Genomic DNA, 17,253 nt, shown 5'->3' on the forward strand with positions numbered 1-17,253 from the left:
TCAGCTGCAAACAGTTAATCTTATAGACAGTTCAGCAAGAAGACAGTCACCATGTGGAGAGTTAAGCAAATATATCACTATAGAGATTCAGAACATTACAAGTCACACTGAAGAAAGTTCAGCTATAAACAAGTCATGCACTGTGTAGAGAATTCAGCTACAATTAAGTCACTCTCTAGAGAATTCAGTTACACAGAATTCAGCTACACACAAGTCTCTGTGGAGAGAGTTCAGCTACAAACAAATTACCCTTTAGAGTGATCAGCTACAAACAAAACACTTTGCAGGGTATTCAGGTGCAATAAATCAACCTTTAGAGCGATTAGCAATGAACAAATCAACACAAATCTACCTGTAGAGAGATCAGCTAGAAACAAATCACCCTGAAGAGAGTTCAGCTTCAAAAAATCACCCTGTAGAGACATCAGCTAGAAACTAGACACAATGTAAGGAGTTCAGCTACAAGCAATCACCCTGTAGAGAGTTCAGCTAAAACAAATAAACCTGCAGAGAGATCAGCTACAAACAAATCACCTTATAGAGTGTTCAGCTACAAACAGATTACCTGTAGAGAGATCGGCTACAAACAAATAAACCTGCAGAGAGACCAGTTACACACAAATCAACTTGTAGAGAGATCAGCTACAAACAAATCACCCTGTAGAGAGATCAGCTAGAAACTACACACAATGTAAGGAGTTCAGCTACAAACAAATCACCCTATAGAGAGATCAGCTACAAACTAGACACAAAGTAAGGAGTTCAGCTACAAGTAAATTACCCTGTAGAGAGTTCATCTACAAACAAATCAACCTGTAGAGCAATCAGCTAGAAACAAATCACCCTGAAGAGAGGTCAGCTACAAAAAATCACCCTGTAGAGAGATCAGCTAGAAACAAATCACCCTGAAGAGAGGTCAGCTACAAAAAAATCACCCTGTAGAGAGATCAGTTACAAACAAATTGCCCTGTAGAGAGATCAGCTACAAGCAAAACACCCTTTAGAGAGTTCAGCTAAAACAAATCAACCTGCAGAGAGATCAACTACAAACAAATCACCTTACAGAGAGTTCAGCTACAAACAAATTACCCTATAGAGAGATCGGCTACAAACAAATCAACCTGCAGAGAGATCAGCTACACACAAATCAACTTGTAGAGAGATCAGCTACAAACAAATCACCCTGTAGAGAGATCAGCTAGAAACTACACACAATGTAAGGAGTTCAGCTACAAATAAATCACCCTGTAGAGAGTTCAGCTAAAACAAATCAACCTGCAGAGAGATCAGCTACAAACAAATCACCTTTTAGACAGTTCAACTACAAATAAATTACCTTGTAGAGAGATCGGCTACAAACAAATCAACCTGCAGAGAGATCAGCTACACACAATTCAACTTGTAGATAGATCAGCTACAAACAAATCACCCTGTAGAGAGATCAGCTAGAAACTAGACACAATGTAAGGAGTTCAGCTACAAGCAAATCACCGTGTAGAGAGTTCAGCTACAAACAAACCAACCTGTAGAGCGATCAGCTAGAAACAAATCACCCTGAAGAGAGGTCAGCTACAAAAAATCACCCTGTAGAGAGATCAGCTAGAAACAAATCACCCTGAAGAGAGGTCAGCTACAAACAAAACACTTTGCAGAGAATTCAGCTACAAACAAATCAGCTTGTAGAGAGATCAGTTACACACAAATCAACCTGTAGAGAGATAAGCTAGAAAAAAATCACCCTGCAGAGAGTAGCTACAAGCAAATCACCCTGTAGAGAGTTCAGCAACAAAGAAACCACCATGTAGAGAGTTCAGCTGCAAACAAATCACCTTATAGAGAGTTCAGCTACAAACAAATCACCCTGTAGAGAGATCAGCTAGAAACTAGACACAATGTAAGGAGTTCAGCTACAAGCAAATCTACCTTTAGTGAGTTCAGCTACAAACAAATCAACCTGCAGTGGGATCACCTACAAAAAAGCACCTTGTACAGAGTTCAGCTACAAACAAATTACCCTGTAGAGAGATCGGCTACAAACAAATCAACCAGTAGAAAGATCAGTTACACACAAATCAACTTGTAGAGAGATCAGCTACAAACAAATCACCCTGTAGAGAGATCAGCTAGAAACTAGACACAATGTAAGGAGTTCAGCTACAAGTAAATCACCCTGTAGAGAGTTCAGCTAAAACACATCAATCTGCAGAGAGATCAGCTACAAATAAATCACTTTACAGACAGTTCAGCTACAAACAAATTACCTTGTAGAGAGATCGGTTGCAAATTAATCAACCTGCAGAGAGATCAGCTACACACAAATCAACTTGTAGAGAGATCAGCTACAAGCAAATCACCCTGTAGAGAGATCAGCTAGAAACTAGATACAATGCAATGAGTTCAGCTACAAGCAAAATCACCCTTTAGTGAGTTCAGCTACAAACAAATCAACCTGCAGTGAGATTACTCACAAAAACGCACTTGTATAGAGTTCAGTTACAAATAAATCACCCTGTAGAGAGATCAGGTAGAAGAATTCACCTTGTAGAGAGTTCAGCAACAAAGAAACAACCATGTAGAGAGTTCAGCTGCAAACAAATCACCCAGTAGGAAGATCAGCTAGAAGAAGTTACCTTGTAGAGGGTTCAGTTACAAAGAAACCATCATATAGAGAATTCAGCTACAAAGAAACCATCATGTACAGAGTTCAGCTACAAAGAAACCACCTGTACAGAATTCAACTACAAACAAATTACCATGTATAGAGATCAGCTAGAAGAAGTTACCTTGTAGATAGTTCAGCTACAACAATTCACCCTGTAGAAAGATCAGCTAGAAGAAGTCACCTTGTAGAGTGTTCAGTTACAAAGAAACCATCATGTAGAGAGTTCAGCTGCAAACAAATCACTCTGTAGAGAGTTCAGCTACAAAGAAACCGCCATGTAGAGAGTTCAGCCTAATACAAACCATCTTGTAGAGAATTCAACTGCAACAAATCACCCTGTAGAGAAGAAGTTACCTAGTAGAGAGTTCAGCTACAAAGAAACCATCATGTAGGGAGTTCAGCTACAAAAAAACCACCATGTAGAGAGTTTAGCTGCAAACAAATCACCTGTAGAGAGTTCAGCTAGAAACAAATCACCCCGTAGAGAGATCAGCTGGACGAAGTCACCTTGTAGAGAGTTCAGCTACAAAGAAACCATCATGTAGAGAGTTCAGCTGCAAACAAATCACCCTGCAGAGAGTTCAGCTACAAAAAAATCACCCTGTAGAGAGTTCAGCTAGACGAAGTCACCTTATAGAGAGTTCAGCTTCAAAGAAACCATCATGTAGAGAGTTCGGCTACAAAGACACCACCATGTAGAGAGTTTGCTGCAAACAAATCACCTGTAGAGAGTTCAACTAGAAACAAAATACCCTGTAGAGAGACCAGCTAGAAGAGGTTACCTTGTAAAGAGTTCAGCTACGAAGAAACCATCCTGTATATAGTTCAGCTACATTTCAAGTCACCCAGTAGAGAGATCAGCTGCAAAAAAATATCCTGTGGGGAATAATGGGCATCTAATAAATATATGTATATAATTTTTATAATTACTAATAAAATCAATAATAATTGAAGTACTAAAATTCTTCTTTAAGTTCTTTTCTTCTTCCTGTAGTAAAGAAAAACACATGGGTTAAAAAAGCCCCAAAGCCAGCCATAGGCCGGCTTTGCAGTATACAAATACAAAAAGAAGTGATATCTAATCAAAAACAGCCAAGCTGTAAAAAAAGGTGTGGCCCCCAAAAAGGCCATGGTGAAAAAAGATGTGAAATCCAAGGTGGCGGCCAAGAAATGGCTGTGATGGTAGGTTAATGGTTACATTTTAATAACGACAATTCAGGTGAATTTTGTGCCGCTTGGTCTTGGCATCAAATTCACCTGAATTGTTGTTATTAAAATGTAACCATTAACCTACCATCACAGCCATTTCTTGGCCGCCACCTTGGATTTCGCATCTTTTTTCACCATGGCCTTTTTGGGGGCCGCACCTTTTTTTACAGCTTGGCTGTTTTTGATTAGATACAATATACAGGTTGGAGTAGGTAGGATTTTACAATGCAGTGTCTTTGCAGCATTGTTTAGATCCTTTGAATTCGCTAAAATGATTGAAAAACTCTAATAGAGAAGTCACTTACATTAAATTACTCTAATAGAGCAGTCAAGAATGTTTTGTTAACTGTCCCTCATATCGAATTAATGGGATATAGCTGTCATACATTAACTCTTGTCGGACTTTATGAATTACCTTCCCTTCATGTTTTACAGGCATTTAACAAGTGAACAACAATGGTGCACGTCCCATAGGACTACTGACCCTTTCAATTTGAAAGGGGCATGTCTCCTACATGTGTGAACAAAATGTAGAGGTGCATAGCAATGTAATTGAAGAATTGTGTGAATTTCATGAATTTGATATTACAACAACTGAATTTATTGATGCATTATTGCAAGATCAATAACCATTAGCTAAATATGTATTATTACCCTTAAACCCGCATAATCCAGAAAACTGGATTTGATAAAAAACGAATTGAAAATGCACAATACTTTTGCCAATCTACATAGGCAGTTACAAACAAGCATATCTCATGAAGCATTTATCTGATCGATTTGAAAAATGGATTTTATTAATTGGTAAAGAGTAAGCTATCTGCCAGTATATAAATTTTCAACATACAAACAAGGAACTCACCCACCACGATGCGCTGAATCAGTTTCAGTCCTTCCACATTCGTATCACCACTGTGCTCATCCGACAGTGACATTATTACGTGACATCTATATGTGACCGGATTTCATATAACAAGACTTCCACGCACACAAAATCAAACTTACGATTTTACCAGAAATGGATTGCTGGTCTAATACACTATCATATTTCACACTGTACTTCCTTCAGCACTGGCGAGTCTGGTTTCTGTAGCAGCTTTCTTCCGACCCTGTCAAAGCCACGAGTGTGAGATTGGCACCATTAAATGGCCATGGCTTTGTGATAATGGTGTGTAGTGAGCTGGGACTTCACAGAGAGCTCGCCAATGGTGTTCTCAGTCAATTTGGAGTAATTTGAGGGCCATGGAGGGCCATGGAGAGCCCAAACTTGGCCTCTGGACTCCAATCGTCTTCTTACTCCATTTTATACCCGTATATTAAGACCACCGTCCACCCCCACCCTCCCACCCTTAGTACTACCATCTGTGATATCATTACCCGCTCGAAAAAAGCTGCTCAAAACAGGACAAATTTTGGGTATCAGAAATGTATACACCCACTCAGTGATAGCCAGTGAACAGATGAACAATTGGTGCAAATTGTGTTTGCACAGCTGTAGGCACTGGGAAGTTATTACACAATGATTCCTTAAAATCGCCATATCTCCTAACAAAGCTTTGTGCGTCGAAGCCTTGTTTTGTCAAATTCAGTCACATATATCAACTGTCACCATTACGTGAGGAGTAACATGACACCAACAAAAATTGATATGACAAAGTATGGCCGAGTTATGGACCTTTGTACATCGTTATGTGAAGAAGGAAGATGGAGGGATAGTTCTTGTACTCTTTCAAAGTGAAGCAAGTATCTCTGGGTTGGATGAACATGACAAAGTATGAGACAATTTAAACCAAAATTTATTGGTGGGTAAAATACTAAGATGATGTTTGTTATTTTTAGATAGCTTTAACAGTTTTTGTGTTATATAGTTTAGTTTTACAAGGCATGCATGCGATCCAGTTTGCTGGATTATGCATTTTCAGTGCTTGTGTTTTATAAAACAACTGCGCGTTTAAGGGTTAATTCCTGATGAGGCATGTAGCTAGCTGCATAGCACCTGAGTTTTAGAAGTAGCACGACATCAAATTATTTTGTTTTCTCAGAGACCCAGCGCAAACATTGTTATGTATTAAGTGTACAATTCCTTGTAATGTGTGTACATTTAAAGCAGTCCAGTATGCATAATGCAGATGATGACCATTACTGAGACACTTTGTAGAGTGATATCATGAAGGGTTATAATTATAGCCATGTAACGTTTTCTAATATTACCACATAAATGGAAGTTGTTAACATTAAAAATGTTGCATGTTTCAAATAGTTCCATTGCCTTAAACTTCTGTGTTTGGAGATTCAAGTCCACCCAGAAAGATTGTTCTCAACAGAGGTATGCACATACTGTATGCAGTACAATTATAAATTAACTATACCAAAGCAGCAAAGCTGTGAAAAAAGATGCGGCTTCAAAACAGTATTCCCACAACAAGTACCCATAACTATAGTGGCATATTAGGCAGGCAAATGCTTTGAACATAAAACCAGCATAATAGCCACAAGTTTTGTGCATTGGTTATCAGAAAAGCTGATTTAGAAACTATTGTACGATACATGATAGTTTAGTTAATAAAACATGTAAACATTTAATTTATTCCTTTGAATACACACTAATAGAACAGTTGCCGTTTGTTAAAAAATACCCTAATAAAAATTTCACAGATGTACACTGTATTTGGTGCTCCATTAGAGCAGTAGGGCACAATGTAGCATATTAGGGAAATATTGGAGCATTACTCAAAACCAAAATAGGCAATTTCAAAAGCATTAGTAGGCTCAGACGTACTACTAAGTCAGTGTGAAACAAAATTGTGAAATCGAAGAAGGAGGCCACAATATAGCTGTAATAATGTTATACCGAAGGTGTGATCAATAAAAATGATTGACATTCTTATCATTGTTGGCCAACACAACACCTTTTGATTTTGAAACTTTTTCATACTGGCTTTTTGGAGGCCACACTTGTTCACAGCTTGACTCTTTGGTCCAGACATCTTTTGGTATGTATAAAGCCCCATAGCTAGCCACAGGCCAGGTATGGGGCTAACTTTTACCTGTTTTGTTTTCGACATGACCCATCACAATTGTCTTACATTAAAGACTTGCTTAGCTGGTACTCAATACTATCAAGGATACTACAGTCCACGGTTTAATAACCACCAGCTTTGGGGCAGCTACAACAGCTGAAACATCTTTTTTCACATTGTACCAGTTGCTGTTGAAAGTTTTGTGACAAGTCACATGTTTCATTAGTTGTAGTAAGCCTTGTTTAAATTAATTAAGCCATTGTAATCTTGTACACGCCCTTACAATAAGGTAGTGCCCCTGCATGGCCTTCATTTAGGACCCTGTCATTTATTTGAGCTTGGCTTTAAGTACAGTACACAGAAATTTTTATTTTATCACTATACTACTGTGTGTCTTTAAATATCATATAATACTCAAATACCATCAAATTAAGCTTCATTGTTTGCAGATTTTGCTCCACTCAAGGCACGTTACCACACTATTCTACAACTAATGCCTGATAACTATGAAAAGAGTGTTGGAAAGTTACAAGAGTATATCAATGATGACCAGAGTTGTGTGATATTGAATAGTAGTAACTCCACTGCTGCTAATAAGATAATATTGGATTGTTTGATTGAGAGGATGAGCTGTAGAGAAGAATTATTTGATCTGTGTTGTCAACTGGAAACTATTACTACATCACAACAGTTGATGATGCTTATCAGTGGAATAAGATCTGGTGAGTGACATTTGAAATTACATTAAACATAAATGTGTGACCCATGCAAAAAAACTTCATGGTTGTAAAAAAGGCATACACATGCATGAAAGCAAAAGTAACTGGAAACTAAAAGTAATGTTGCACCGACATGTTTTTTTTTCACATTTATGGATACCGATTATTTGCCTATTTCTGTAACCGATTATTTGCCTATTTCTGTAACCGATTATTTGCCTATTTCTGTAACCGATTATTTGCCTATTTCTGTAACCGATTATTTCCCTATTTCTGTAACCGATTATTTCCCTATTTCTGTAACCGATATGCTGATACTAACCAATATTCTTCAGAACAGAGGAGAAAATCACCTTAAGTTTATGTGTAAATTGCATTTGTAATGCTAATGGAATTAATGTAATTAATTTTGTGGGCAGCAGATTTTTACAAAATTTGTCAGTTTTGTTACTAACTCTTTTCATGGAAAAGGAAGCCAAGTACATAGTTATAAAACAAGCTAAGCCAACTTATCAAACAGTGTTTTTAGTGGGATTCCAGACCCTTTGTGAAGAATGATTAATTGTATGCGCGGCTGATAAATATACACAGCCTGCTTTAGCCTTGCAGCCATACATATGTACTTGTATCCATAACAATATTGTACATGTAAGAATATAAATATAGTGTACATAAAGTAAAAAGGGAGGGGAGGAAATAGAGAGCGTTACCAAACTACAAAAATGACTGGTCTATTAGAGTAGGACTGTTTTATTAGGGTAGTTAATAATACTGACTTTTTTAATGCATGCTATTTTATAGTTATTTATGCACAGTTTCAAAGATATGTGACTCTTCAGACTTAAGAACACCTCTGATCCCAAGATTTTCGGATAACCAAGGTTCCACTGTATGCCAGAGTTAAGACTGCTTATTATGCTGCCTTTCTCTCTGCCTGTAAGGACACTAGGAAGCTTTGTGGCTCTTAACCTGAGCTCTAGGATTGTAGATACATCTGTAGCATAATTATATATTCGTAGGGGCAGGTAGCCCAGGAAATACATTTGGTCTGTCTTTCCAGTCTAGGCATATTGGTTGTCTCTTTGTGATGCATTTTGGTGCTGTGATTGTTGATGATGGTTCAGATAAAATGAATTGTATGGTCCATGTCCTTGTGTTTATAATGATACTGAATAGCTTTTTCAACAAATAGTGACATCTGTAGTGGACCACTGTTCGGTGTGAGTAGCTGATACTTTCAGATGAACACAGGCATCATAAATTATCCCCTGCAGTGCTGTGATGCCCGTATTATGAGGCTTTTATACTCAAGGAGATCAACAACACACTTGGGCTTTTGGCAATAATTGATTGCCTTATAGATTCCAAAGCATTGGACCCAATCAATGATGTCAGATACCACAGAATACTTATGAGATCCAGTGTGGTGGACATCTGTATTGAGGTCAACAGAGTCCAGGTAGCTTGGCAAAATCTCTGCTATCTCGACAAATAGTCCATCCTCCACACGCTTCACAAGTCTGAATGGGACAGGAGGTATGCCATTGCTGATTAACACTGGTGGATGCGACTTCTCAGTTGGGAATAACACATCCGAGTCATCGCTATCAATGCTGACAAGGTTGTCTGTATCAAATATGGCTCCAGCTGCTGGATATGGAAAAGCTGACTGCCATCAGGGAACTTGGCTATGGGATGAGATACAAAGACAGTGAAGAGGGGAATATGCTGGTATAGGCATACTGCTTGCCGTTACATATTGACTTTCTATAGTGACAGGAATTAGGGTACATTGTTTGAGTGGTCATACACTGTGCATTATAAATAGCTAAGTGTGGCACGCAAGAGGCTTAGGCATGGTGCACATTATATAGAGCTTGAACCTGGAGCATGTTATACAGAAGCCTGAACATGGTGTACTTTATTTCAAGTGATGCATGTGTGATGTTAACTGCAACAACACAACACACGCTGTATTATAACTTACCAAAATCCTTCTTTTTGACATCTTTGTCGGTGCTGTCCTGAGAGTCCTTGATGCCTGGAGAGCTGGTGTCTTGATTTGATGCTTGGCTGGGCTGATCGTTATTACCCAACATGCAATGGCTTGATCTTCTTGTAGGTGGGGTTGCGTACTCTGACTGCGGCAGACCTTTACCATCGCTGAAACTATGTCTGGAATGTCAGCTGCTATTAACCCATTAACGGCGGTAGCCGCCATATGGCGGCATGGATTTAGAAATCCACATGATTTGGCAAAGCACGCTAGTTTAACCATAAGGCAGCTCCATAAGGGCCGACGCACGTGTGCTAAGATTTGTACGACCACACCCCTTAGGTTACTAGGATAAATGGTCCTTCCCGCAAAGCAATTCGCATTTTGCGCGTAAATGACATAATGGCATCCCGACTTTCCGTAACAGACGTTCTCGATACTCTTCTTGATGATGGATTCAGCAGTGATGAGAGCGACGATAATGAAGGAGAAGAGATATATGCCTACTTGGGCGAGCCTGTTCTCCGTCGAAGCGAATTGGAGGCTGAAGCTGTACTCGAACCAGTGGCAGACGCTTGGGATGCTGCTGACGACCTGAATGAGGACAGAGATGATATTGAAGACAGGGACAATCCTTCTACTGAAGACATGAACGATGCTACTACTGAAGAGAGGGTTGATGAAGAACAGTTTGATGATGCTTCCAGCGAACAAAGTGAAGCCATCAGTAGGACAGGAAGTATTAGTGATCACAATGATAGAGATGAAAGTGTAAGTGATTTCACATAGATATGAATAGGTGACAACTAAGGTATAAATGGTTGATGATAAACATGCACTGGTGAAAAGAGATAGAATACATACAAGCATACAAATAGAAAACATACAGACAATAGATAAAAAAATACAAGTTGTGACTAAGTAAAATTATTTATGAGTGACTACATAATGCAAATAAATGTTTGTATTCCTCTGCAGCAATCCAGTTCAGAACACCCAAGTTCTCCCAAGCAGCGACGACTTGATCCTACTGATAGTGACACTTCCGATGATGACTTCATACCAACATCACCTGATCGACCAACCCGTGCCACCACAGCAGCTCGAGGAGCAGCACGTGCACATAGACAAGGACGGGGTACAACAAGAGGTGGTGGTGGTGTAGGACCTACTGACAGTGCCAGGCGTGGACGTGGTGTACGTCGCAGTGACAGCAGAGGACGTGGTCGTGGCAGGGAGCGTAGTCGGAGTAGAACAACTAGTCTTGGTAGAGGACGTGGACGTGGCAGAGGACGTAGTCGTGGTGCTGGTAGGGGACATGGGACCATACCTGGTGATGGAAGAGCAGCTGGAGTAACTTTTCTACCTGGAGAGTGGGAGAATATAGAGCCCACACACACTAAATTTAGCTACTCACCAACTCCTGGTCCAAATGTACGATTTCCACCAAACACAAGGCCAGTTGATTTATTTTATTTGTACTTTACTGATGATGTTTGGGACTTGCTGGTCACTGAAACCAATAGTTATGCTGCTTTGCGGTTTCCCTGTCGGCAATATGCAAGACCGTGGAAAGATGTCACCTGTGAAGAAATGAAGGCATTTATTGGAATGCTCATAATGATGGGGATCTTACACTTGCCACACCTTGACATGTACTGGCAGGTTGATGAGGAGATCCTGAGTACTCCTGGTATCTCAGAAATAATGAGTAGAGACAAGTTTCTCCAGATCTACCGTTTCCTTCATCTTGCTGATAATAGACAGCAACATCCAGCAGGGCATCCACGACATGACAAACTTTTCAAAGTGAGAAACTTGCTGAACTTGGTCACTGCCCAATGTGCTTCCAATTACACACCTCACCAGGCTGTGACTGTAGATGAGGCTATGATTCCTTTCAAGGGTCGTCTCAACTTCAAGCAATATATGAAGAACAAGCCTACAAAGTGGGGGATAAAAGTGTTTGTGTTGTGTGATGCAACAAATGGGTACATATACAGAATGCAAATATACACAGGCAAAAACTTGGAGTCAAACCTTGATGTTGGGCTTTGTTCAAGAGTTGTACTGGAACTTATGGATGGACTTGAAGGGCATGAAGTTTACACCGACAATTATTATACCAGCCCTCGCCTGTACATGGCCCTGTATGAAGATCAGAACAACGCTTGTGGGACAGCTCGAACAAACAGAACAGGGTTTCCTAAGTCAATAATTAGAAGGACAAGGGAAGATAGGGGATACTATAATTACCTATCAAATGGTCCACTCCTTGCAGCAGCATGGTATGATCGAAGACTTGTCTATTTTCTATCAACCTTTCATGACGGGGCATCACATGGAGAGACAGTCCGACATACTAATCCTGATGGGACATCAAGTGATGTTTCTTGTCCGCCACTGCTACCTGATTATCAGCAGTACATGCGAGGGGTGGATCGCAGTGATCAGCATATAGGATACTATAATGTGGGGAGGAGATCCCGCAAGTGGTGGAAAAGAGTTTTTGCTCACCTGATAGAATGTGCTCTTTACAATGCTTACATCTTAGAGAGGTACTCCAATCCATCACTGTATGCTGGTTATCCAAGTCGACGAAAGCGAAGTTATCTTAGCTTCCGCATTGCAGTAGCCAATCAGCTAATCGGACCTTATCGTTTCCGGCAACGAGCTGGTCATCAGCGGAGTGGGGAGCATAGTGAAACACGACTAAACTTGAATCTTGGTCACTGGCCTATACAACAGACAAAGAAACTTGAATGTGTAGTGTGCAACATGACAAGGAACAAGCAACATCTTTCTAGAAGTGAACTGAGGCATGAAACTCGATTTAAATGTTCTTATTGTAATGTACATTTATGTGTAAGTGACGATAGGGAATGTTTCAAACTTTATCACACAAAGGTAGAATACTGGAACACTAGCTAGCCCAACTGTAGTAACTAGTACGCAGCACTTTATTGTTTTGCATATAATGTTTTGTAACAAATGCTAATTGCTTGTATACTAATCTATATTAGCCAGTAAACAATAACCAATACAAATACGTCCATTCACTCACGTAAACATCACGATACCATTGATCTACTTCGATAGACTCGTTTGTTTTATACTTCCCCCTAAGAAATCGCTCCGTCATTGATCGTTCCTTTGCTGCTATGACCTCTATCATCACTGAATTTGTGAAACGTGACGACGCCATTGTTATTGCATGAGTATTTACGCATGCGCGTACGGCAATCGTATCAAAAATCTATGGCTGAATACGCTTACCTGAAACATCACCTTCCGCTCTCAGGGAAATGAAGCGCTTCACCCGTCGGCGTATACAACGCAGTTGTGATGAAGTAAGGTTTGTTGTTAGCTGTCTAAAGTTAGAATAACTGTGTCAAGTATGGTTTTATCGTTTGCATATAAAAATACGAAGTTATAAAATATTGTAATGTATATGTGGTTGCTGCTATGGCAACAAATTGCATATAGTTGTATTCCTTGGTCCATGGGGAACATAGTGATATATGGTTTCCAAGGGGTTTAACCGTTTGTTTGCTTAGAAAAGAGGCTTGTCTTGAGTCATGCGTTTTTTTTTAATTCCCTCCAGGAATTCAGCTGTTAATGGGTTAAGGATGTGTTTTCGATCATTTTTCATGCAAAGCTCCAGTGCTGTAGGTCTATCTTCTGTTTTTGCCTGTTATTATGGTAGAATCATTGGCAATGTTGTTGGCCTGTCTTCCACAGCAAGGTGAAATACTCAAATTTCATTGGATACTTACAGGTATCTATATCCTATAGATCCCTTGTTCATGTCTCAATGGATCCCTGTCTCTGGGATGATACAAAACACGACTATTACGCACCTATAACATTGGCAATGCATGGGCATTTAATTGGATAGCAAATGCTGTAAAGTGCGTTACAAGTTACAGGGAGGTGTATTGGGCTTATTAACGCTTGTGTCACAAGCAGCTGTGAAGGTACAACAAGCAGCAGCAGCAAAGGTACAACAACAAGCTGTTAGTTATACATCGAAACTCAAGGTTCTACGGAATTTAAAAATACTCAGGCCCTGCAGTAGCACTCTTGCATTGCTCATGAGCCACAACACAAGATCTTTTGATTTTTTAGATTCTGTAAAACCCTGTGTTTTGATGCCTAACTATTTTACGTATAAAATACAAGAAGTAAAGTCTATGTCAAAACAGTCAATTTGTGCAGTCTTCAAAGTTCTGGTGTTTAAAAGCTGTAAAAATCAAAGGTGGCAGCCAAGTAATGGCTGCAATGATGTAAATGCTAATAAATTTTAATAATGCAGGCCACACCATTGGCTGTTTTATGAGGATTATGTTTTACATTTTGTTTAGTTTTGCTTTGTAACTTTGTAGCTGTTACTCTGATTCTCTAGTTCCCCTAAAGGTTTGGTTAGTCTAGCTATATGAGCATACCAAATTTCAAGCCATTCTCATAAGTGGTGTGTGTACAGTGTAGCTGTGACACAAAGATTTTTTGTACACAAGTATTCAACCATAATACTATGATTCTTAATTGGATTAGAATTAAACTTGGTACCTATAAAAATATGAAAATGTGGCTACCTATATCTTGAGAAAGGCTAAAATGATTTTAATAAATTTTGGTGCATTGATAGCTCTATGTAGCTGACAGTTACTGTATGTATAATGCAAAAAAATTATGCAACTCACAGAAGGGATCATAGAGTAGTGCAAGTGTGCAATTTCTACTTTTTCTGTCAATTATCTGTGATATTGTGCACCAGTTTTCTTGGCTACACATACGTAACACACTGACACACCATCAGGACACTGTGAAATTGAGTAGACATTAAGCGATTTGCCCAGGTATTGTAACCTTTTGTTGCTTCTTCTTTCTTGCATAAGTTTCTGCCAATTTTGATGTTTGCTTTAAGCATTGGGTCACCAATGTCAGGGCCGGATCTAGCACTTGAATGGTGGTCAATAGGCTTGAGTCTACTATGTTCCAAAATTTGTCTATTATGCTTTTTGGCGTATCCCGAATTTTCTGTGTATTACTGTATGCTTGTTTTTATGCTTTTCAGAAATGCATTATGCTTTTGCAGAGAAGTTCTTCATATGATAGAATGTAAACAGAAAAGTGTCACTTCAATTGCAACATCCAAATAATAGTAATAGCTTGAAATCGGGATGCGCTCCAGAATTATGTATAAAATATTATACATGATTTCTGATTGATCTTCATTGGTATTCAAAGGACAGTAACTACTCAGTATAATAATTATGTAACTTGCATAATATCAAGAACATATTAGCCTACTGGGGATAAACACTTAGCTAAATGGTTCTCTTTCTCTCTATTGCATAAGATGGCTCTACTATTAGAGTGTTTGACTGTTCTATTAGAGAATCTTGATCTTTTTGAAATAATTATTTTCTTGGTTTGACCAGTCTCACTGCAGACTTGCAGAGACTTCACTATTTTCAATGTCCAGACATTCACTAGCTATACTGACTTGACACCAACTTGGGTATCATCAGAGCTTCTATTGTATTGTCTTCCAATCGAGCTTCCAATATATCAAAATCATAATAATTCAAAACAGATGATGAGGCACATTTTATAATACCAAATTCAATGATTGAAGCTCAGCGAAACTGCATTGCCATGCCTTGGTACTACGTAGTTGGCACATGACTGCATGTGTCCTATAAAACTCAAAACCACAATGAAAAGCATTCATTCCCTTAAGTGTATAAACTTGTAGTAAGATTGTAGTGCAATTTCTACACATTTTCAGGAATCATTTCACCATCCAAAATAGGTTAGCTCTTGACTTTGTGACTTACAGCAGAAGTTATTGTGGCAGAAATTTACCCAATATGCTTCTAATTATGCTCCATTTTGCAGCATTATGCTTTATGCTTTTCATCCCCTATTATGCCAAAAAGTATGCTGGCATAATAGATACAAGCCTGGTGGTCAGATCATCTGAGCGGAGTATAAGTAGCTGTTACCGAAAATAAAGCTAGGGAGGTTAGAGGGCATGCCCCCAGGAAATTTTTGAAAATTTAGTTCTCTCAAATGGCATCTGGAGCACTTTTAGCATCAAAATGTGATGTTAAATTGTTATGAGAATAATGTAAAATTCAAGATCATATTATGTAAAATTCAGGATCATATTTGTACACATTGTTGGCTACATTATTATAAAAAATATGGTATGCCTTACTGGACAATTAGCAATAAACCTATTGATAGCAATCTTTAAATCTAATGAGTCTGTATACTCCTTGTGGATATGCATAAGGATATATCAAGACACATGGTAGTGTGTCGTGCGGCCCAAGTAGCCGGTGTGCCACACCGTGAGTATATTTACAGGAAGAAAGTAAATGCTATTTTCACACCTTTGTAGCTCCGTGATTCCTTATCCGATTGAAACCACAGTTGCTACAGAAGTGCTGGCTAGGTCGGGGAGTCCACATTCCAAATTTGAAGAAAATCGCTCCAGCCATTTCCGAGATACGAGCGGCCAAAGTTTGGGTTTTTTTCTGCGTTTTTTTCTTCTTCTACTTCTTTTCGCACACTTTGCAAAATCCACCATAAAACACGAATTCGTACTCCAATCGGGATGAAATTTGGAACACTTTAAGGGCTCATTAAAGCGAATCTCAGTACCAAGTTTGGTAGAAATCCGATGAACATTCATGGAGTTATGACCAATTATTTGCGTAAAATAAGGTCGAAGGTCTGTCACGACCACAGGGTAAACCGCTTGAAGGAATGAGCTGAAAATTGCTATGTAGATGGAGTAACTATCGTAGGAGTGCCTTTTTGTGGTTTGAAATGAATCGAGATAAAGGCCATCGAGATATGACACAAAACCCAACCTGTGTCACAATCACGCGATCGAATTTTATGAATAAAAAAACTATTAGTTTTCACACCTACCAGGCAAATCGCTTAGAACAATGAGCTGAAAATTGGTGTGTAGCTGGAATAATTATCATAGAAATTCCTTGCAGTAGTACAGAAGAATCGGATTATAAACCACTGAGTTATGATTCCAAAGCCAACTACATGTAGCATGTGCGAGATCGAGATACTCTAATAGAACAGTCACTCTAATAGAGCATTCAGCTATGTATATAACTTGCTCCATTACAGAATTATATGACATTGCAAGTTATTCTGTAGGGAGTTCAGCTACAAACAGTTAATTTTATAGAAAATTCAACTACAAGCAAGTCACCCTGTAGAGAGTTCAGCTACAAATATGTTGCTGTAGAGATTCAGAACATTATAAGTCACACTGAAGATAATTCAGCTATAAACAAGTCACCTTGTAGAGATAACAAGTCACTCTGTAGAGAATTCAGATACAAACAAGTCACTGCGTAAAGGGTTCAGCTACAAAATAGCTACCCAGTAGAGAGTTCATCTAGATCAGCTACAAACAAGTTACTTTATGCAATGTTCAGTTACAAGTAAGTAGAGATTTCAGCTACAAACAAGTCACTCTGTAGTACAAACAAGTCACCGTGTAGCTGGAGAGTTCAACAACCAATCAAAAAAACCACTCTGTAAAGAGTTCAGCTATACAAACATGTTATAACTCTATAGAGAAAGTTATAACTCTATAGAGAGATC

At 38.9% G+C, this 17,253-nt stretch overlaps 2 protein-coding genes across 4 annotated transcripts in view; both read left to right on the forward strand.

The window, feature by feature from the left end:
- LOC136246692 (uncharacterized) overlaps positions 1 to 17,253 on the forward strand; it is a 109,359-nt gene that overhangs the window by 80,148 nt on the left and 11,958 nt on the right. For 2 of the 3 annotated variants that reach the window (XM_066038233.1, XM_066038234.1), the window contains exon 11: positions 6,132 to 6,201. Coding sequence is in view for 1 of the 3 variants with exons in the window: in XM_066038231.1 (XP_065894303.1) it covers positions 7,385 to 7,613 (229 nt within the window). In the remaining 2 variants the exon portion in view is untranslated. Of the gene's footprint in view, positions 1 to 6,131; positions 6,202 to 7,340; positions 7,614 to 17,253 lie in introns of those variants that run through there. The other variant, XM_066038231.1, reaches the window with a different exon arrangement.
- LOC136246691 (piggyBac transposable element-derived protein 4-like) lies at positions 9,991 to 13,227 on the forward strand. The gene is made up of 2 exons (XM_066038230.1): positions 9,991 to 10,377; positions 10,585 to 13,227. Exons 1-2 carry the CDS (start codon positions 10,009 to 10,011, stop codon positions 12,535 to 12,537), a joined length of 2,322 nt encoding a protein of 773 aa, XP_065894302.1. The 5' UTR covers positions 9,991 to 10,008; the 3' UTR covers positions 12,538 to 13,227.

The sequence above is a fragment of the Dysidea avara genome, chromosome 2 (assembly GCF_963678975.1).
Source record: "Dysidea avara chromosome 2, odDysAvar1.4, whole genome shotgun sequence".
NCBI classification, from domain to species: Eukaryota; Metazoa; Porifera; class Demospongiae; order Dictyoceratida; family Dysideidae; genus Dysidea; species Dysidea avara.